This window comes from Rhizophagus irregularis, chromosome 12, assembly GCF_026210795.1.
Source record: "Rhizophagus irregularis chromosome 12, complete sequence".
Lineage (NCBI taxonomy): Eukaryota > Fungi > Glomeromycota > Glomeromycetes > Glomerales > Glomeraceae > Rhizophagus > Rhizophagus irregularis.
The window spans coordinates 3,670,368-3,692,282 of record NC_089440.1 but is presented as its reverse complement, the minus strand read 5'-3'; the positions used below and the strand labels follow the sequence as shown (position 1 = coordinate 3,692,282).

The following is a 21,915-nucleotide window of genomic DNA, read 5'->3' as shown; positions in this document are numbered from 1 at the left end:
TCTGTGTGGGTAGGAGTGATATGTATAAGCGTAGATATGGGTGGGATTATTTATTTCGAAAATATAGTGTAATAAAGGAGTATGGAGCTGAGAATCTTGTAGTTAGTAGTAGATATAGAAACAAATTTATCTGTAGAAATTATTCTGAGAGCAAAGAAATAATGTGGTGCTGGGACTCGCATTAAATGGCCTAGGATCCGCGTACTCCCTCCCTCTTTGATAGCATCATACATTTCATAGCTAAAAAAAATTAATAAAGTTTCGCACATCGGATTTATTATATTTTTAATTATGTATTATATAAAAAATTGTCATATCATGTCATACTTAAGATGACTCGAATTTTATAATCATTTCTATATCAGTAAGATCAGTATCGGACTTACAAAACGCGTTTTCATAATAGAAGTTTAATTAGATTTAAGACGCGTTCATATAGCTTATAGCTTAACTTTAAACCATATATAAATCTCTTCAGCAAATCGATTTTTCTTTTTTTTTAAAAAAAATTCTTATCAATTACTTCTTTTTAATTTCTTAACTCACAAATAAAAAAAAATGTCAACTATTTTTAAAGAAATTAACAACCTTCCTTTCGATGATAACGAAAAGGCCGACCTACTCGATTTTTTTACTAATAGAGACACGACCAAAGTGGAAGCAGTTCTTCCAACAATCGAAAAAGATGAAGTGAAAGTCAACTACTTGAGGAAACATGCCAAATCTCTAAGAGGTAAGCCCTTGCGCCATAATTGGTAACTTGCTGTCACTGTGTCTTGTCCAGTAACTAACTGCGTCTTTTTTTTGGTCAATTTAGAAGGTAAGCCTTTGCGTCGTAATGATTGGTCAACTCGAACGTGACGTTTCACTATTTCATATTTATTAATCCACTAATCCACTAACTTCACAAGCTATAGATAATCTAATTAGTAGTGAGGAGATCGAAGAAATTATTAAACCATATGCTCGTGATCCTCTACCTCATGAACCATCGGACGATATTCCAAACGATGTTTCTGACATTTCAACTCATCTAAAGTTTGTAAACCGTGAAAAAGAGATCATTAAGCTTATGAAGAATATGGATAATTTGTATCGCCTTGTCATAAATCCAAAAGCCTTTAGCCAGCCAAAGAAAGAGATAAGATTTCCCACGGCTGTTGGTACGGCTGGAAAAGGAAAAACAACATTTGCTAGGGTAGCGTTTGAAAACCAAAAGGTTTATTCTACAGAGATAAATTCCGAAGTTGTAAAGGCAGTGAAAGAAGCCCGTCATGCAGGTCAGATTTTTCAAATCATGTGCGATGATTTGACGGATGAAGATTTTGAATATCCTGAAACATCTTTCGCAATAAGATTACTACATGAGGCTTTGAAAGTTCTGAAGAAGTAAGTTCCATCTGTTTATGATTCCGTAATCCTTACTTACTAAATCACTACTAAATCACCTCAAACCGCTCTTGCAGTATCGATATCACCCTTACAAAATTTAGACAAATACTTGGAATTAAGACGATTGAACTCGATCGAGTTATTGATATAATCTTAGGTTATTTCCCAAATAATGAAAAAGGCAATAAACGCCTTTTTATAATTAACATTGATGAGACAAATATACTATTTAACGAAGGACGTCCCGAATGGCTCAAGACAGTTCTCAAGGCTCTTGCAAGGGTTATATCAAATGGTTACTTTCTTTTCGTGATATTGACTGGAACACACGCAAACGCCTTGTTTAATTTAATAGAGTCAACAAATGCGAAAATTGAGGACATAAATTTACCATTGTTGAAAGTCGAACATGCTAAAGAAGTTATATTAGAACTTGCTAACCGAGGAGTGGTAAGTTATTATTATCAGTGTTAAGATTCTCATTAATTGATTTTGTAATAATACTTAGCTATTCTAACTTGATATTTTTGTTAGACTGATGAAACAAAAAGGTGAATAGTATATTAGCTGTGGATTGCGTATTTCATAACATTACTTATTATATTATTGCATTGTTATCGGCAGGATCAATAAGATCTCCATCCATTTGGAGTATATAATTGAGCTTCTTGGTGTTGTCGGTCGTTTTCTAGAAGTTATGATATTTCAGATGGGCATCATCGGTAAAGCTGTTGAGCATAAAGAACTTACATATGGTGAGAAATTTTATCAAAGTGGGTTACGATACTTCCTTCAAAAATGTCAATATAAACCAGAGTACTGCCAAAAGCTTCTTGAGGCACTAAAAAAAAGATCGGTACAAAGTATTCCCGGTACTTTGAAGTTTTTATGGCGAAAGACAATCTTGAGCTTGTCCCTATTTTAACAGCCTACACCATATTTGAGTGGCCTGTTGATCGATCAACTACATTTGGTAGTAAGAAACGTAAAGTTGAAGTAAGTAATACACTTATAATCTTGATATTCAGTGCTTTCCATATATACCTAATTTTTGTATTTTACAGGACCTGGAAAAAGATGAGCTTGTTTTCCTAGAGGGAAATCGTAAAAAAAAGCTTAAGATCCCCTTTCTTACTCTGCATGAAATTTTTTCTAGTCGGAATACTTCTGTGATCCCACCAATCAAAGTTCTTGATACTCTAAGCAATGCATTATCCCCAGACCAGAATGAACATTTAACAATTTCAGTAATTATGTTCCGATTATGGGCAATCTACCAGAGATTAATTGAAAAAGGATCAATTGGTCTATGCACATGTAAGCTCTCACAACTTATCCCATTGCGCGAAAATCAGAATGATGAACTCCTTGAGTTTGAACCTGTATTTTCGGTACAATCAACAAATAAGAAGATTGAGCAAAAGAATTGGAGAGAATTTATTAAACATCGGTCATCAGAATGTATTGCTTATCACAATCTCCAGGGAGCCGAATTTGCAGATTCATTTGTGCTTACAAACCCACCCATCCTCATTCAAGATAAACAATTGGTGGTTAGCCGTAAAAAATTGATGGATGGATATCAGCCAATTATGTTAACAAAGGGGCTTGTGAAGGAAGAACACGATAAGTGCAGAAATGTTGGACCTCATATCTTCCTTTTTGTTACCGATGCTAAAAAACGCCTAGATGAAATTTATGAGGAAGATGAACTTGTGATAACAATAGAAAATAAAAATGACTTGTTTGGAGGTCTCTTAACGCTCAGGATATTACACTGTATTGAACGTGCATGAGATAGCAAAAATAATTATATAGATCAAAGGTATTTAATATGAGCAAATGAATTGTATGAATAATATGTATAATACAACTGTGTGTATAATAAACTGTTTTTTTCCGCCACAATGAATATATGTATGTGCAACAAAATATGTAATAAGCAAATCATCTGTGTGATTGCTTGCATGACGAAATAAATTTTACATATAAATTGAGTTGATCGGAAAATTTTTGTCCGCTCTAGTTATGCGAAATTTGAATCATGATATTTTATAGTATAAGTTGATAAAAACCTGATAAAATTGCTATAAATTGCTATAATTTTACTATACCCGTAAAATGGATAAAACTAATTACTATTCTGGTTTAAATCCTGTAGTAGTGCAGGCGTTAAACAATTTGCAATATAGGTATAGTAGTGAAACGCCAGAAATGTGGTATTCTCGTGTTCGTTATCCATTTAAGAAACTTCTTGAATATAACCCAAAATACTTCTCCAAGAATGGATTTATTCAAATGATTGAAAGATCATATAAAGATGGGGAATTTAAAGCTGGGAGATGCTCATTACATATTTATTGCACTGTATGCGACTCCTTAGTAATTATTCGTGAAAATACCATCGAATGTGGCAATGATCATCTGAAGAAATGTATTGCTAGAACGGCCAAAAGGCGCAGTACATCTATACAAAAGAATACAAAAAAGGAGATTGAAGAGATTTATCTAACATATTGTTTTAAATTCAGTAAAGGCTTATCTATTTATTCCTATGCGGATGATTATGAAACTTGGAAAAAGCATGTAAATCATTTAATCGATACTGTAAAAGTTGTCCAACGGGCTTGGAGAGCTTTCAAGTTGAGACCTGAAACTTGGGCAAAACGAGTTTGGAATATGGTGAGGAATGATGGTACTCCTGACAAGAAGAAGTTTCTATCTCCTCGTGGTAAAAGAGATATTTATGATCCATATGTATGGTATATTGATCGAAAAATTCTAGCTAAAGATTTACCTGAATCTTTTCTGAATAATCTATATGATGGTCATATTCCACGCGAGTGGGCAGAAAAGAAGAGTGATCAGTTACATAATCGATTAGGTAATATAGCATATATAGTTGCTTTTATAGTATTACATCAGCAAGGCTATAGAATCGTTACATATGGTGATTGGTCTTATATGTTAAAGTGGCTATCGAATCCTGAATATTACCGTATTAATGAATATTATAACAATGGCAACGTAAACTTTGTTAAAAGTTCAGAATATGCGCGTTATAGATGTAAAATAACAGGCAAACCATATCCATGTGATTCGCTAGAAATTGACTATTTTAAATCTGAATATGGTTTTACTATCGAGGGGAAGTTTAACATTATAGATTTCTCAGATTCAAATAATAATTGTGAATATGTGTGCCGAGTTTTTCGGGCCATAGATTCTTTATCAAAATAATATAGTATTATATTTATGTATAATTATTAGCCAAAGACGCTTTACTTAATAATACAATAAATCATTTTTTTTACTTTCATTCGCTTACTCCACTACAATGTATGGGTGATCGCCTAGTGAAATGTATCACCTTCATAATTTATGTGAAATAAAAATTGTGATCCGCCTAATCTGGGTTAGACCAGCCATGCGACAGAAAATAAACGTGTTTCTGATCCCGTTGAGTGGATATGATGTAATAAGTAATACTCTATGCTTGTGCGACGAAATAATTTCACACACCCAAAAATATTTCGAATTTTTTTCCCTAGCAACGTTTAGTGGAATAGCATTTATTTGTGAGTTTATTTCTCCAGAGCTACAGGCTATTTCTACTATATGGGGTTCACTAATTTCGACAGAAATACATTATATAACGTTGCTAGGTCTTAGTATTAAGCGGTCAGGCGAAAAAAAGTTCGTATATGCATATTCCCCAACGCCTTTGCAATGTTGAGATCTACAATGCAATATTCCCGCATGTCTTACTCTTAAACATAAAATTTTGGCGTAAAGTGCCTCGCATATTTCTTCTATCTCCCCAAACATGAATGTGAGTTAGAGAGGACGTGAATGGGAAATGCAAGACATTTAAAAAGGCAGTATGGCGAAAAGGTATTAAAATTTACCATATATTGTTTTTTTTTCTTCGCCTAGCAAGCTTTTCACTAACAATTATCTTCTTATTTTATCTAAACATGGAAGAGTTTCTTTTAACCAGAGAACCCCTCGATATTGTCAGAATTTCCACGGCATTATTTGTACGAGTAGAGGAAGGTGAATGGACAGGCGTTCTCGAAAAGGAGGTGGAGGATTTTGAGAATGTTCTGAAAAGAGTCTTAGAAAGAGTCCCCCCAGAAGATGTCGAGCGAAGAAAGAAACTTCAAAGTTTTGGTACCGGGAAAAAATTAGCTAAACGGGTATGGTAATGAATTATTTTATGAAAAATATATGGATATGATGACTTGTATTTTTTAGGTTTCCTAGTATGGTATTATCACTAGCGAAGAGGCTGATGTCCGTTGTAATATTATTACTTCCCGCACGGCAGTAACTAGTTTTATATCATATATTAGCATATGGCTACATATCAAACATTTTGCCGGCATTTGAGACTTTATGAAAATGGAAACCTAATCTGATCCCGCGATGTATAATTAAATTATTTGTCACACGAGTCTTGGAAACTAATTTTAAATACATTTTAGGTTGGAACTGCATTCGAAGATCTATGTTCACTCTCAGAAATGGAAGCATTAGTAATCGATACCGAAGCCTGGTATGAAGATGCAAATACAAATTTACGATCTTTGAAGCGTGATGTTGGACAGTGCATAACTGAGAGCGCTAGTTATGAGAAAACCATGTGGGAGAGAATAGAAACGGAACTCGAAGAAATTAATGTGGAGAGTCTTGGATTCGATCATCCGATTTGTTCAGGTGTTCTAGATATCAAGTCAGAACCCTTTACAAATATGCCTGGGTCAGTTTCTGATATTTTTAAGGAGCCATTTCGAAGATATAAGTTAGAACAGAATCATGATGTAATGGAAGCCTGTAAAGAATTTATCCGGAATGAGGAATCTAAAATTAATATGGATGATGATTTGGGCAATATTAATTATGGAGAATGGTTGGATAAAACCGAAGAATTACATGATTTAACAAAACGAATGTTAGAATCAATGTAAGTCATCAAATTTCTGGGACCATGCGGTCTCGAAAAATTGTCATTTTTTTTTACTTATTAACTGATAAACAATTATAGGCTCAAAATTTGGAAATCGCCAAAATACGAAGCATATATAAAGAAGGAAAAATCGATAAATGAAGGATCATATGTTTGCGAAGTTCTCGCTCCATTGATAAATATAGTGATGAGTGATTTACCAGGAAAACCAACAGCGTGGGACATATGGTAAGTTTAACTTGAAAAGATACACCACTATCATATCTTTTGCTTCAATTAATATTTCTTCTAAATTAAGGGGCGAAGAAGGGAGTTCAGCTAGTGCTACACGAAAAGGTTCTCGTAAAATTGCCCGAAGAGCTGATTATATGATGGTAGCCCAGTTAGGAAAAAAAGCTGAACTTGAAATTGTTTATCTTGAGACCGGTAGACCTAATTCCAGTCAGGATAAGCGGGTTCGTGATCACAAAAAATTAATCCGTTTTTCCAAGGATTCTATAGACACTACGAGAAACATAAAAAACCTTAAAAAGATATTTAACCAATCATCAAAGAGGCAGAATCTGACCATATTTACTATTAACATTGCAGGTACAAATAAATTACTTCTATTTTTTTATATATTCATAAATCGTTCATATTTTGCTCTATCCATTTCTAGGCGATGTTATAGAACTTTATGCTATGCGAAAAGAATCGGGAATTTACAAGTACTGTTTAATAGAGGAGGCAACAATTCCGTTGCACATGACTTCACCAAGTGCTGTATATCCGCTTATCCATACTTTATTGACATTGAGAACGGTTGTAGCGTGTACAATTCACAAAATATTATATAATCCTGACTCGGGGGATAGTGACCATAGTTCTAGTGAAATGGTAGTAACAGTTTCGACCCCCAAAAATTCATAGAATAGAGATTTCATACATGTAATTTTTATTAAGTTATATTATTAATAAAGCAGTGTATTAGATAATAAAAAAAAATCTTGGCATTTTCCGAGACATTATGTCCCAGAAAATTTTCTTGGCAAATTTCAGCGAACTCGGTTCGCCCAAAATCTATAAAATTCTCAAAATTTTTCTTATAAAATTTCTGAATCTATAAAATTCTCAAAATTTTTTATTAGTTACCTATGGTAACAATGACCGGTATACTAACACCATCTTTTCACGTATATTACTTAAAGCAACTTAACCAGCTCCCTTGTTCCATCAAAATAGATGTATGGCGACGTCTTACTTCACGAAAACATCCATTATCGATGGAACAGGCAAGTAGTATTCATCCCGAAGTGGAAGATTTGTTAAATAAGGCGGTTGGAAATTATATTAAGCAAAAAGAGCGTCAGAAGATGAAGCCTATTACTAGCGACTGTGAAACTTTGCTAAGGCAAGAAAATGAGGAATTGTGTATATCAAAGCAGGTATTGGAAAAAAAGATTGAAGAGCTTCTCGAATTGCAAGAGCAGTATAAGTCTCGTGAGGTAGCTATGACCAGGTCTTTGGAAGAGAGTGGTGAGAAAGTTGTCCAATTATCAGATTCGGTAGCTTTTTTCAAAAGTATAATTCCTGATACGAAAAAGGCCATTACATCAGCAGAAAAGTCTATTGATGTGTTAGAGAATAAATGCCGGCATCTGGAAGATATTATTTCTGCTAAGGATAGAAAAATTGTCTCTCTTGTTGATCAGATCCTTTCCAATATGAAGCATAGTGATATAACTATAGAGCCAAAAATATATTCCAGCACTTATGAAAGGAATTTATGGGCGAAGAGGCATAGTGAATCTGAACATGATCTAGAAACCAGGAAAAAATATACATTTCGTCCTTAGTACCTAAGAAAATTCTATTCATTAGTGAGAATTTGGTCCCATCCTAGCCGTATCCTGTGTGGATGTTCGCGGGGTACATTCCACCATGAGATTCGGCAATAATACAAGCATCATTTAAGGATAATTTTTTCATTGTGAACAGAGATTCACTAATTTAGATTTTATTCTTCTAATTTCAAAGGCGTGTCCCAACCCAGTCTAATCGCTAATGGATCATCTACTGGTTTAGTAAAATCAAAGACCACAAAATTCCGATCCCGCAGATGTTTGTCAATAATTTTGGATGCTTTTTTTGGATTATCTGTGTATTGGTGCACAATACGACTAATATCGTCCTGACTACCACTCCCTCGACATAGGGCTAAATGCGTAATATTTTCACGGATTATTTTAGGAGTTTGCGTATACTTCTGACTCACATATATGCTCGATATTCCTTGATGTCGCCCGCTAATGAAATATGGGACAATCTGATCCTGAATCTTTTTTGATTCAGCGCAAAGGTCCTCAAATACAACAACTGTATTTCTGTCTGAGGAAAACTTAGTTACATCTGGAATAGCGTTCGCCTTTAAGGCCCGAAATGTAACATTCTTCCGAGTTGCTTCTGGAGCATTTGCAAATATCTTATAGCAGTTTTTGACCAATACCCATTTCGGTTCATGAATATGCTTCCCGATAAGGACCAGATCATCATTCTTGACATATCTTTTCCCTTTTCTTTTCTTATGTAATCGCTGGATTTTATTACCAAGAAGAAGATTAAGGATCATATTGGTCTTTCCACTATCAGATCCACCGCAGATTAACAGACGAAAAGGAAATGCAGGACTTGCAGGGTGATTGGTGTTCTTCATACTTTTAACCTCATCGAGATGATAAATATAATATTCCATTCTTCTCATTGTGATGGGTCACTGAATTACTATATACTATAAAATGTCCGAACATTGTTTCCCAAATTATGCGACTTATTGCTTTGGTAAGAACCCTTTCCGATTAGAGTATGCCTGATATAGGATAGGAGATCAGCGGTATATGGAATTTCGATAAGGCATATATTTTGCTTCTTGCATATATCCCGCTTCTTCTGATCACGAATCTTTTGTATTTCTAAAGTTTCATTCTCCCGATGATATAGGCTATTATGATGATAGTGTTGAGGGCCATGGTATTCGAAAGCAAGACGCAATTCCTCATTATATCCATCCAAGTGTAGTCCATCTAAGAACTTAGCCCTACATGGTGGAAATTTCTTGCCTAGTAGATCCTCAAAAATATATCGTACAGTTCTTTCGGTAGTATGATGGCGTAGAGCGACGCTCAAATTTTTTCATGATATATTTTAGTGGATACGCTCCCACCTCGGTGTACACCACACCATTTTCGCAAGTTAATTTAAAGATATATCATCATGACCATTTATTTGACCAGTCCTTCCTAGACACTGACCACCACACGTCTTCTGGCATAATCTTTAGCGTGATCAGACTCGCTATTGATAGGGGAGACATAAACGAAATTTACAGATAATATTCTTTGAGGGGGGGGAGCTCAGGATGCGGTGTAAATCCATGAGTTCTTCTGCTTTCATCCCGCTTTGAAGACAAATTTATCGTCACTTCCTCCCAAGAATAATATAGGACAGGCTCCTTTTTAGAGACCACAATTTTCGGATTTTATGAATAGAAGGCGAGTATGTGGGGCTCTGTAGCCCTTTTCTGATTCTCCATTCCTCCCTCCCATTCAGCATTTGCAAGAAGATAGCGAACTGAATCACCTTTCTTCAATGTTATTTCATCTTTGCCAATAGGTCGCTTTGATGATATTGATGGCTTAGATTCAACCTCTTCCAATAAAATGGCTTCTGAAGGCGCTAATCCCCATTTTGAAGTACCCGGAGCTTTAATAAGGCGTGTGGGGTAATTGTTTAGGTAATCGACAACTTTTGGCAAATGCCTAACCCATGTTCTTATTAATCTTGGATCAGAAGATATAGACTCAACAGCATACTGAATTTTATAGAGCATTTCCCCTTCTGTCTTATTGAAACGTTCCACCATTCCATTACCTCGATGGGAATATGGACCAATCACTCGAATAGTGACATTACGCTCTTGCATTAGCCTAGAGGTCTTGCCCATCCATTCTCGCCCATTATCGCATTGAAGAAGCTTTGGCTGCTTAATGGGTTATTTCGATCTCCATATTTTCTCTTAAATGCTTTAGCGACTTCTGAACTTTTCTTCGATGTGAGTGGAACCGAAGCCTTATATCGGGAAGCGCAGTCTATTATATTAAGTACCGCTTTATAGGTCTTACCTTTGTAGTAATCGTGGGTAAGGAACATTATATCGCACTGGTGGACACAATTTGGTCGTGTTATTTTCCCATAACTGACTCTAGGGATATGTTTTGGTGGGGGCATATAGATTTGGTGTGATTGCTGATTTTCCAAAAATTCTTTGCATTCGCTCAGGCGGAATTGATGCCCCTCCTTTTTACACGCATCTCTCAATGATTTAGGATTGGAGTAATACCCAGGAGGACGATAATATATTTCACGTAATATGATATTTTTTTCGATTCTCTGAGCCTCAATAGGGTCTATCAAGATTTGTGGTTGGCTCATTCTGATTCTCTTTTATAATCGCAAAAAAGAATGGCATTTCGGAGGCCCCATCCAAGGCAGAGAAGAACATGTGAAGAATATAAAGCTGAGCTGGAGGAGGAGAACTACCATCTTCGTAGTGAATTGCAAGCAGAAGTTGATAGTAACTGCCAAAATGAAAAGCAGATCAGGGAGCTGGAACGTGAATGTGTCCGTTGTGAACAAGAAATCCAAACTCTTAACGGTGAGATAGAACGTTTTGAGAATGCTTCAAAAGAGGAGATAGCAGAGCTAAAATTCGAAATCTCCAGCCTAAAAAAGCAACTATATCAAGCTAAGAAGGATATTCGTGATAATGAAAAACATATTTCTAGTATAGAGAGTCTGTTAGTAGATTCCGAGGAGCAGGTAGAGAAATTGCGATGTCGGATCAGGACCATCTCATCACGAAAAAATTCACCAGAAAGAGGTAATTCTCCGGACTTGTATAATTCGGATGATAATATGGCCACAATCACAGAGCTAGCAAATGCTATAGATGGTTATCTAAATAATAGGACAACGAGCAGAGATATTCTAATAGACCAAATAAAAAGGGCGACAAGGCAGATACGTCGAAAAGAGAATAATTTGCATCGGGATTTAGTCCGTGAGCAAAGAAGGTACTTATGATGCAGAAGGTGAGCGAGATCTTGCTATTACGCGAAGAGATCTTGCTGAAGGTGGGATGGCTAATGTTATTGGTGATCTCCATCAGTTGCGGACCAATGCTCAAAACCAGGTAAATAGAATGATAGGTAATATAGCAAGAAAGCAAACCCGTATAGGTGTACTGGTACAAGAAAAATTTGCCTTACAATTATTGTATCAGCGAAATGCCCACCACTTACAGAGAAGTAGAGGAGATATAGGTCTATTAGAATTTAATCAAGACAGGCTCTATGAGCGATATGAGAAATGGAAAAATAAGACTCGAGCAGAATGCCAGAATATTTTAAATTTGCAGGGACAAATATTTGCATTACAAAACAATCTTCCGCATATAGGAATGGCAGCATGCACCCAAAAGATTCTCAGGTAGAAAGCAGACAAGATATAGATGAATTCATAAAAGATTACAGACTCTATCTTACGGCGGCCAACATAACTCTTCTGCTAATGCAGGTGGTAAACAGAGAGCTTTAGAGCTATTCTGGTCCTGCTTGACAGATGAGGCATCACGTTGGGCTGAAGATAAGCTTAAAGGTAAAAAATGGCGATTGAATCATGTAAGATGTGGAAATGCTTTAGCAAATATGGCAGCCGTAGTGGGCCTAAATAATGCTAACATAACGGCCGCCATGATTAATGCGCCTGATGGTACTCCACCACCAGGATTGCCGGCTGGAGCTACTGGCGCTACAGTTATCCCAGCACATAATGTTCACGCAGATGAAGATTGGACTCTTGCTGGTGGGCGTCCCGTCGATACTGGTACAGCAACCAATGCCCCGAATGGAGCTTTAAATAACAACAATCGTATAGTCCTTCCTGATATCAATATTAGTCAGGTCATCATTGGTTTAAAAGGAATTATCCTACAGTTGTTCGAGCGCAACAGGAATTGATCTTGGTACTTTGACTCAAGGATCTGATTCAGTTAGAAATTTCTATAGAAAGATAGATAAATATGCTGGCTGGGCTCGAATATCCGATCGTGAAAAAAGAATACAATTTTTACGTGGTTTGTCCCCTGAAAACAAGTTAGAAATGAAACGACTGGGTTTAAACAGACCTTTGAACGATGATTTGATTGAGACACTGGAAGAGATTGAAACAGCAAGGAATGATTTACTTTTGGGCGAAGATATTTATAACCAGCCGGCCACTAAGACAAAATCAAAAGCGCCTTCCCATCAAAATATTACTTACAGAAGATATTGATAGGATTGTAAATAGTAGGATTCAGGCGTTACAACAATCGGCGCCAAATCTATCACCGGTGTCTTCTTCTGGCCAGGAAAATATCACTAAGGCTGATTTACAAGAAGCTATAGCTAAATCCTTTCAAGAGACTTTGTCTCGAGAGCTACTAGATAATAGTAAAAAATCGGCCAATAAGAGAGGGGAAGACCTTATTATTAGACGATTTTTAAGTGAACTTCTAAGGACAAAATCAAATAAGCAACCTGAAGATGATTATAATTATGACCCTGTGGATGATATTACTGACAGTATGGCCGGCATGACACTAAATAGTGCCACAATAAATGCTATCAAATCCGCCGTTAAAAGTGCCGTTAAGAAAAAATGTACCAAGTGTGGTAGATTTGGACAGCACTTCGTAAGTGCTCTGTAAAGAAGAAAAAGAAAAGCAAGAAGTCGAAGAAAGGTAAGGTCAATCTCGCTATAGAACCAGATTCAGATTCCTCTTTGACAGTACTTCTTCAGCGATAGTTCCGATTCTGATACAAGTTCTTCTGATTCTTCTGATTCTGATGGTATTCTTGATGTTCATATATCTAAGTCAAAAAAAAAGTGAAGAAGAAGTCTAGCACTATGTCGAGAGAAATTCCGCTAGATGAAACTATTCGTAAAGTCCTCCTAAGTGAGCTTAAATTATTTTTTCCTGAACGTTTCTCCAAAGACTCTAGTCCCGTTATGTCCGAACAGATAGTGGCTCCTATGGAGCGCGTCTCCGGCCAAAATGACACATCGGCATCTTCCAACGATTTATTTTCGGATGAGTCTAGTCAAGAGGAGGAGTTTTTAGATGGTCCTATGGAGATCGATTTCGTCAAGAAGAAGGAGCCGAAAACGAGTGTTGCTACTGTGAAGTGCAAAATCAAACGCTTAAAGATTCCAGCCATGACTCTTGACTCCGGAGCAGAGCCTCCAATTATAACAAAGAATATTGTTGTTCGTGTTAAGGCTAAAATAGATGAATCTGAAAAACACGACCTTAGCGGTATAGCTACTGTCCCGATTGAATCTATTGGTGTCGCCCGCAATTTGCCAATTACTTTAGCTCCTGGACTCACTATTCATGAAGATTTTATAGTTGTAGACTATCATAAGCCAACGCTAATATTTTCTAACCAACTCCTAAAGAAATATGGGTGCGCAGTGGACTGGAATACAAATGAGCTAAAGATTCCTTTTAATGGAAAAGATTATATTATCCCAGTCACTATGCATAAGGTTAAGAACAAGCTCGAGGTGAATTACGCGAGGACTACTCCCGAATGTGATGATCTGCCAGCTCCGGACTGTATTTCACATGACTTGCAGGACTTGAGTGGGGAGGAGGACACATTAAAAAAAAAAGTGAGTTATGAGGATATGGCAATTCGCGTGAAAGAGCTTGAGAAGAAGCTTTTCATTACTCTCAAATTTAATGCGGAAATCAATGAGTTTTGCGAAAGTCTTCTTAGGGGATAGGCGAGTTATTTTCAGTATAACGCTTCTTTTTTTCATCTACGATTTTTGTGCTTTTTTGACCATCTTCTCATATGATGCATCCAAATTTACATTATTTATATCCTTCTTTGAAGTCTGGATTGGCTGAGTCTGAATACTAGATGGTGTTAGCTCTACTAACGTGGACTTGGACTTCGATTTCTTTCCTCCAGTCTTTTTCGCCTTACTGCCTCCTTTTTCTAAAGCTGAATCGGTAGATTTGCTAGACTCAACCTTAGCATCACGTATATTTTTTTCCAGTTCTGCAAAGGGGATGTATTTTGGCCATGTATATTTGACTCAGTCTGTTCTATCTTATCAGTCTGGGAATTCTCGTCTAAAACAGGCTGACCGGAGGAAGATGAAATAACTACTCTACTGCACCACACCTCGAAGGCGTTCTTTGTTATCCCATATTTCATAAACACGCTTAGGTCCGATATGAAATTTACTAGCCATTTTTTGTGTTGCATTGGGTATCCTACCTCTGGATTCTCTAATTTCCTTGATGTCGGCTTCTGATAACAGGGTTGCCTTAGCATCATAATATATATCATGGATACGGGCTACCATCTTTACTGGATTATATATACTAAAAATATTAATACTATTCAATAAATATCAATGCGTATCAATATGTGCATATCAATATTTTTCAATATTTTTCAATACGTATTAATAATTTTCAATATATTATTGATATATTTCAATGCCCACCAATATGTATCGATATATAGAAAAAATAAAGTGCTTCTGAAATTTCGGGACTACGTGGTCTCAAAAAAAATGCAACATATTTTTTTTTCCTGCTATATAACCAAAAATCGCAAGATTATGTCGTGTATACATTGAAGGATATAAAAGATAGAGGACATCGGCTGGGTAGTACATATGAGCAAGAGCTCGAAAAAAAATTAAAAATTGCTATCGATTTTAACTCTGAAATTACTGATTTCAACGAAAAGTTGCAGGCCGAAAATTCAGAGTATTCAGAGCGAGAGGAGGAATTTCAACGATCCTATGCCGATATTGTAAATAAAACTAGCCAGTTAATTGCGTCCAGTACTAAGGTTGGATCCCAACTTATTTCCGAACGAAAGTTTCATTCTGAGAGACAACGTGAGCTTGAAGCCAAATATACTGCCGAAATCAAATTGCTCAAATCAGAGATTAAAACACTGAAGAGAAAGGCGACTTTGGCCCGGAAAGCTTCGTCCGCCGACAAGGTCCAGATTCTTTCTCTTGAAACTAAAATACGCGAATTGGAAGGTAAGTTGGAGGACATAGATCTAGAGCGTACATATCATGATTTGGATGCAACGGGAGGGGTGGTAGAAGAGCCAGCCCAAATAAGCTCATCCGATCTTAAAGAGATTGATTCTCTTAGGCTTGAATTGGAACGAGTAAAGGAAGACCGTAATTCGAAAGAATATACAATAGAATGTATGGAAAAGGGAATAGAGTCATCAAATAGCATATTTAGACGGGAAATAGATGCTTTGTATTCAGCGTGATCAAAATTAAGGGAGGAAAATAGGTCCTTCGAGGGGACCAGTTAGAATTGAAGGAAAATAATGAAATATCCCTTCCACTCCCGCCTATGAATGATTCATCCCAAATTATTTCTGCAAGTGGTGCGGAAATGGTATCATCAGCCCAAGCAATACCTCTAGTACCGGCTATTCCTATTGTTGCGGACTCCTTAATGTCGCCTATGTTAATATATTCCATACTTACCTTACTACTGATTGCAATTATATGGCTCGTGGTCGGGAAAAAAATATGGAATATGTGGAGCGCCAAGCCGAAAGAAAGTGACCGATACTTCACCTACAAAAAATATAGAAATAGGCCAGATATTTATCATCTCAAATCCTAGTCGACTACCGTGTTGTAGTAAATATCGATAGTCGTCCATTACGATATCTGCCATTCCCTCCCGATCTGCTATTATTTTACGAAACACCCATCTATCCTCTTCTGTGATCGGGAGATAGATTTTGTTGGGTTCGAATCCTATGTACTGGGAAACTTGGTCACGTAGTTCGGCCATTATACCAATAAAGACTATGTTTAAAATATGCAGATTTTCGGCTGATCGTAAACTTTAATATGCAAAATACTAATGATTATCTCCAGACATATCTGAGGTCGGGATATATGATCGGAGGCCGGAAGAGGTCAGTCACGTGCGCGTTACAATTTGTAACGCCGACCATCTCATCACCTCGTGACTAGATCGAATATAGGAATTGAAGTTAGCCAGTATTATTACACGAGAAAAAATATACAAATAATATTGTACGAAGTGCCTTAACGGCTAAGTATTAACTTAGCTGAAATTGCCACACCTCCACTAGAATACTTAACCATATAATTCGATAATATCGTCTATATCGGCTTCAGACGAATCATCGAAATACCTAGAAATTTTATTGTAAGTCTTTTATATATTTTTTAAGCCATTTTATTGCCTCATCCTGGGAATATTTGTCGGTCTGCTTTTCCTTTTCATCCGAATCTTTAAGTTGCATAATTTTATGTGAAGCTGGTGGTTGGTATCTATCATCCTCATTGATAAAGCGTGCGCACATTCCAACCGTAGTGCCTAAATAATAATTGATATCTATTTCCATGTTTTTCTCTTTTGCTATGTCCGCATACTCCATATAATCTCCAACTCTAACCGGTATTAACCGGCCTTTCTCATTGCGAAGACGGGGACCCTTCACAACGACATAGCTAAAGCGTTCGCCGGGATCGGGAATCCTCTTATTTCTCTCCCTCATACGTTCCATAAAGCGATTGTTGCAGAGATTTTTTTTCTTAGGCTTCCATGTACCCATTACGATAAAATCATTGAAATCCCATTCCTTCGTTCTGGGCTTCTCTAAGAGTAGCTTCAACAATATCGTGAATTGAGCGTGTATTATTAATATCCATAGCCTCTCTCATAATTTTCTCTCCGATGAATTTGAGAAGCTGGGATTTACCTTGCTTTACAGTTTCTATCCCTTTCATGAAAAGGGTTTTCGGCTTAAAGTTTACTACATCTTCATGCCCGACTCCAAAGTACTTCTTTTTGCCAGTAAAGCAGACGGGAAATAATACCTCTTCGTAAGCCATTTTTAGATAAGAGGTCCCACTTTTTATCCTAAGATAAGCATTTATCTGATCGCGCAACTTTTTCATCACATCCATAGTAATTTTGACCATTTCGGTCCAGTACGCTTCTTTGGATAGTTCTTTTCGAAGGCTTCATCGCATTTTTCAAAATACTTATCTGGGCAGGTAAGATACAAAGAATCAGTATCCCCATATTTGGTTCCAAAGCCTTTCTTTTCCACATATTCTGCAACAAGTTTGATATTGTATTTGCCAGCGGAAGTGGTTCCTCCGGCCAATGCACGGAGAAAGATTGAAGATAATGGGTTTCCGGCCTCTCCATAAAAGGTATTCATAAATAGCTTGACAGCTTTCTGCTTTGAATTCAAGCAGTCATATTCGAAGCAAAGAGATTTATATTCTAAATCTAACTTCTCAGGAATTCTTTTACCCTTTTCTTTCACCGAACTTATTATCTTTCCAAGTTGATCCTTCTTCTTTCCTAATGAGGCAAGTTGCGCTTTAAGTTCTTGTCTCATCGCAAATAATTCCTCTAATACGGTCGGGTATAAACCTTTCTTCTCAGATCGATTATCATGTCTTACGCACCAAGCTTGAATAGTGCGCTTATTGAATGGAAAGCTAATCTCGTGTAAACTGTTCCCATTCTTTTTTATAATGACAGCCTCCTCTGGATTAAATATAAACTTTTCTGGAGAGAGGTTATAGGCCATAATAAGGCTTGGATATAAAGATCTAAAATCCAAACCCGTTACCGGCCTTTTCGTCTCGATACCTTTTTTAGGTGGAAAAACATATGCGCCTGGATACTTACCCTTTTCCACCTTTTCAGGTATCCTTGCGCTAAATAGCATATCATGTTTAAAAGCATAAGCGCCTAGAAGGTTTCGTACCTTCATTCCATTTGCGCGATAGTGTGAGTCGAATAAAGATACATAAGCTATAAGACGCTTCTCTGTATTCATTTATTTGACTTAGCTTTACCAAAAGCTCCTGGCAACGCAGTGCATCTATAATACAGTAATATGCTACTTCCCGCATTTTTCTTGCAGTTGATGGGGACGGGTCCTTTTTCGCCTCTGAATAGGTTTTCCACATTTTATTGTATGGCATGTCAACTTTAGCGTCGAGACCGCATTTTTGTAAGAAGAATTTAAGTGAGCCTTCCTTTTCGACTTCAGAACGGGGTAACGCTTTTTGAGGCAAACTCTAACGTCAATTGGTACACATCCTGGCAGTTTAAGGAAGCTGGAAAAGAAATTATCTTCCGCAGAAATTTTGATCTTAATCGGACCGCCCAGAAATTCTTTGACTTCCGTATCCTCCTCTCCATTCTCAAGAATGTGAAGAGTATTTTCACTATCTCTGTCCTCACTATTCTTTTTCTTTTCTTTCTTCTTAAAAGTATTTTCGGATTTCGCTCCTATCTTTCCACGATATTTCCACTTTATAATTTCTTCCTTTGTTTCAAACTTTCCTGTCATCCGCTCCCATATCCATTCGAGAATGTTGAGATGATAGGCTCTTTCCATAATGAAACGCCAATCATAGTCTGAATCGTTAAACCCAACTTGGATGTCAGGGGCAAATGCTCGCCAGCAGAGAGCGAATGCCTTTAGCAGATTTTCTTGGTTTCCACATACGATTGTGGTCCAGCGTGGATCTGGTTCTGTCTCAATGTCGACAAGACATATTTGCTTTAGCGGTTTTGGATCATCTTTCCAATGCAGTGTCATGCAAATCATAAAGACATTTTGTTTCAGATTAAGGACTTCGGCAAATTCACCCAACTCTTGTGATTGCGTTTCTATATCCCATGTGAGGATAACAGTACGATCCCTTCTGAGTGCTGAAATAGGGAAACGATCAGTTATCGTAGTAAGGTCTTTAATGGGTTGAAAATATTTTTTAGATAAGTAAAATGTGTGGGGGCAGAGAGGGTCAATCCTTTTCTTGTACATGTAATTGCCCAGCGTAGACCACCCAGAAAGTTGAATTCCATTCTCCGAGCCCCTTACGGTGGAATGAGTATAAATCGTCGAAGCAGTTTCGTAATTATTATCTTGAACAGCCATAATGGCTGTTTTTCTTTTACCGGTACCACTCATATAGATTCGTAAATATGTCTTTTTTTCTGTATGATAACCCCGAAAAGGGAAAGCTTTAATATGCTCAATTTTTTGAGTATCCACCTCCCCAGAGAGAATATCCCTTATTTTCATTTCACATTCATCTGGAAATCTCTCCGTCTGGAACAAGAACGTCAAAGAAAACCTGAATTCCCAAAAGGATTACTATCGCTTTTTGGCCATTAATGAGAGAACCGTAGAGCCGTAATACATAGCAATACTTTCCATTTATTTTTTGGCTGGATCCTTCATTATCAGTGGCCATGAATGGTATTTCTTGGCAATTGAATAGAGCGTCTTCAAGGATTGCGGTTAATCCCTCATCATTTTCCGCAACTATATTATCTCGAGTTGGGATGCCCGACAAGTATTTTTCACCGGAATAGCGGATTACCTGGCCTGGTCCCTCTGGGACCCCTTCTGTTTTATCTTTTTCAGCCTTTGGGTGAAAAAGGGCGGGCGCGTCGAGGAACTCTGAAAGCTCGGATTGGGTCAGCCGTATTATATAACAAATATACAGTTCGAGAGAAAGTATATACTCCGGGAGAAAAAAGTTCAAAATGAAAATTAATTCCGAAATATATAAATCGATACATAATCGAACTATTCATAGTTATCAAAAATGACATTTTATCGATGTCCATATATTCTCAGGACCGGAGAAGTTTGTAATCGGGGTGCTTCCATCCAAAAGGGTGCCAAATACATCGGAATTCTCCCTCATATATACCTTACATTGAATGTGGTAAACGAACTTATTCTGGATATGGGTTTTGCGATCTACATGCTAGAAAGCACCGTAAAAAGGAACAGTACCATCGGAAAAAGCAGGCTAAGATAGCTTCGGCGGAGATATTGGTAGGTAATTTAGAGGTAAACAAAAATAATACAGTTTGTCACTAGAAAAAAGATGTCACTGTCACTGAGAAAATCTTGGTAACGCCGTGGTGACGCTTTTGGTGACAAAATTTATAGCTATTTCAGATTTTTAGAGCTCTCGGACGGTTTCTAGATGGGTGTCACCATGTCACTAAGAGTACGTAAGAAAAGTCCGAGTTCCTTAACTTTTTTTCATTTTTTTTAGCATATATGTATCACGCATATGTCATATATGTATCATACTATATCGCATATAAGCCATAGGATAGCATAGAAAAATTTCGATTTTTTTACTAGAACTTTACTTTTTCTTAGTGACTCTTAGTGACATAGTGACAGATACGAAAGGAAGATAATCGAGCGTCCCCAAACTTCTTTTAAAAAGCATACAAGGGGTGTCACTAAGAGCGTCACTAAGAGCGTCACTAACAAATTTTCATAGTGACAACAAGAAAAAATCCGTCCTATTTTGCATCCTAATATGCCTCGAAAACATACTGGAAATACAATATGAATGCGCTCTGGCTGGCACGATAATACATAATGCACCTCCAACCACGAGACCTTTAAATCGGCATACATATACTGGCGCAATAGTTATGGTGTACTTCTTAGCAAACAAATGGGCCGGCCAAGCTAATACAAATTGCACGCCCAATAGAATATCCAAAATTGATATTGAAGTTAGACAAATTTTATTATTATTTTTGGCGCAATAGATTTTTGTTTAATTTTGATAACGTAATATTCCATAAATTCGGCCACAACTTTACTTTTACTAGGGACACTAGGGACACTAGGGACACTAGGGACGCTCAAAAAAATAGCATACACATTGCCTCGACCTGGATTAAACCACGATCGGACCTCGAATGCCGGCCGAAATTAATCACAGATCTACTGCGCCATCCGACGTGATATTTTTTTTTACCATATTTTGGGATCTGGAAAGGCAACCAAATAGACGCAAATTCTTAATATAGAACTAGCATCCAAACCGGCTGGCCCAGTGCGATGGCAACCAAGAAGGATAGCATGGCACTACATACCCAGCCGGTAATCAAAAGGCTTTAAAATGGAAAACAAATCACCACCTACTTAGTAACCGATCAACCGTGAAGCCTCACCAGAATAAATTATACGAGAAAGCATTTATTAACACACAGCTCATAATAAAAAAAGGTATATTTAGATTATTTAGGCATAGTCGTATTTAGGTTATTTAATCACATGATCACAAATAATTAACGGAAAAAGGCTAAAGAAAAGCGAATTCAAAGGGAAGGAATATAGTAAGAAAAAATAACTAGGTACACAAAATTAACACAAACAGGTTATTTAGTTAGATTATTTAATCATATTTAGGTTGTTAACTTTAGATTATTTAGATATATTTAATTTATTTAGTTATATTTAGATTATTTAGTTATATTTAGATTATTTATAGTCATACTTAGATTATTTAGTTATAGTTAGATTATTTTATTACTAAATAACCTAGTCTAAGCCGTTTATGACTAAATAATATAATTA

The 21,915-nt window shown here is 36.8% G+C and overlaps 11 protein-coding genes across 11 annotated transcripts; 7 read left to right on the top strand and 4 right to left on the bottom strand.

Moving 5' to 3' along the window:
* Positions 1 to 558: 558 nt before the first annotated feature.
* Positions 559 to 861, top strand: OCT59_004331 (uncharacterized protein; the record flags this gene model as incomplete). Its single annotated transcript, XM_066148209.1, has 2 exons — positions 559 to 733; positions 818 to 861. 2 exons carry the CDS (start codon positions 559 to 561, stop codon positions 859 to 861), a joined length of 219 nt encoding a protein of 72 aa, XP_065996830.1.
* A 220-nt stretch (positions 862 to 1,081) lies between these two features.
* OCT59_004330 (uncharacterized protein) lies at positions 1,082 to 3,299 on the top strand (the record flags this gene model as incomplete). The annotated part of the gene is made up of 6 exons (XM_066148208.1): positions 1,082 to 1,389; positions 1,467 to 1,842; positions 1,927 to 1,943; positions 2,017 to 2,264; positions 2,321 to 2,388; positions 2,457 to 3,299. 6 exons carry the CDS (start codon positions 1,082 to 1,084, stop codon positions 3,186 to 3,188), a joined length of 1,749 nt encoding a protein of 582 aa, XP_065996829.1. The 3' UTR covers positions 3,189 to 3,299.
* A 214-nt stretch (positions 3,300 to 3,513) lies between these two features.
* On the top strand, positions 3,514 to 7,273 carry OCT59_004329 (uncharacterized protein; the record flags this gene model as incomplete). The annotated part of the gene is made up of 8 exons (XM_066148207.1): positions 3,514 to 4,525; positions 4,944 to 5,088; positions 5,234 to 5,286; positions 5,377 to 5,591; positions 5,880 to 6,358; positions 6,440 to 6,589; positions 6,660 to 6,952; positions 7,023 to 7,273. 8 exons carry the CDS (start codon positions 3,514 to 3,516, stop codon positions 7,271 to 7,273), a joined length of 2,598 nt encoding a protein of 865 aa, XP_065996828.1.
* A 2,605-nt stretch (positions 7,274 to 9,878) lies between these two features.
* OCT59_004328 (uncharacterized protein) lies at positions 9,879 to 10,229 on the bottom strand (the record flags this gene model as incomplete). Its single annotated transcript, XM_066148205.1, has 1 exon — positions 9,879 to 10,229. The coding sequence occupies one exon, from the start codon at positions 10,227 to 10,229 to the stop codon at positions 9,879 to 9,881; it is 351 nt and encodes a 116-aa protein (XP_065996827.1).
* Positions 10,230 to 11,866: 1,637 nt separating this feature from the next.
* On the top strand, positions 11,867 to 12,417 carry OCT59_004327 (uncharacterized protein; the record flags this gene model as incomplete). Its single annotated transcript, XM_066148204.1, has 2 exons — positions 11,867 to 11,887; positions 11,986 to 12,417. 2 exons carry the CDS (start codon positions 11,867 to 11,869, stop codon positions 12,415 to 12,417), a joined length of 453 nt encoding a protein of 150 aa, XP_065996826.1.
* Positions 12,418 to 12,635: 218 nt separating this feature from the next.
* OCT59_004326 (uncharacterized protein) lies at positions 12,636 to 13,148 on the top strand (the record flags this gene model as incomplete). The annotated part of the gene is made up of 1 exon (XM_066148203.1): positions 12,636 to 13,148. One exon carries the CDS (start codon positions 12,636 to 12,638, stop codon positions 13,146 to 13,148), a length of 513 nt encoding a protein of 170 aa, XP_065996825.1.
* Positions 13,149 to 13,348: 200 nt separating this feature from the next.
* OCT59_004325 (uncharacterized protein) lies at positions 13,349 to 14,230 on the top strand (the record flags this gene model as incomplete). Its single annotated transcript, XM_066148202.1, has 1 exon — positions 13,349 to 14,230. One exon carries the CDS (start codon positions 13,349 to 13,351, stop codon positions 14,228 to 14,230), a length of 882 nt encoding a protein of 293 aa, XP_065996824.1.
* Positions 14,231 to 14,266: 36 nt separating this feature from the next.
* On the bottom strand, positions 14,267 to 14,821 carry OCT59_004324 (uncharacterized protein; the record flags this gene model as incomplete). Its single annotated transcript, XM_066148201.1, has 2 exons — positions 14,267 to 14,511; positions 14,638 to 14,821. The coding sequence occupies 2 exons, from the start codon at positions 14,819 to 14,821 to the stop codon at positions 14,267 to 14,269; spliced, it is 429 nt and encodes a 142-aa protein (XP_065996823.1).
* A 51-nt stretch (positions 14,822 to 14,872) lies between these two features.
* Positions 14,873 to 15,762, top strand: OCT59_004323 (uncharacterized protein; the record flags this gene model as incomplete). The annotated part of the gene is made up of 2 exons (XM_066148200.1): positions 14,873 to 14,920; positions 15,103 to 15,762. The coding sequence occupies 2 exons, from the start codon at positions 14,873 to 14,875 to the stop codon at positions 15,760 to 15,762; spliced, it is 708 nt and encodes a 235-aa protein (XP_065996822.1).
* A 1,342-nt stretch (positions 15,763 to 17,104) lies between these two features.
* OCT59_004322 (uncharacterized protein) lies at positions 17,105 to 17,374 on the bottom strand (the record flags this gene model as incomplete). The annotated part of the gene is made up of 1 exon (XM_066148199.1): positions 17,105 to 17,374. The coding sequence occupies one exon, from the start codon at positions 17,372 to 17,374 to the stop codon at positions 17,105 to 17,107; it is 270 nt and encodes an 89-aa protein (XP_065996821.1).
* A 65-nt stretch (positions 17,375 to 17,439) lies between these two features.
* OCT59_004321 (uncharacterized protein) lies at positions 17,440 to 18,339 on the bottom strand (the record flags this gene model as incomplete). Its single annotated transcript, XM_066148198.1, has 1 exon — positions 17,440 to 18,339. One exon carries the CDS (start codon positions 18,337 to 18,339, stop codon positions 17,440 to 17,442), a length of 900 nt encoding a protein of 299 aa, XP_065996820.1.
* Positions 18,340 to 21,915: the final 3,576 nt, after the last annotated feature.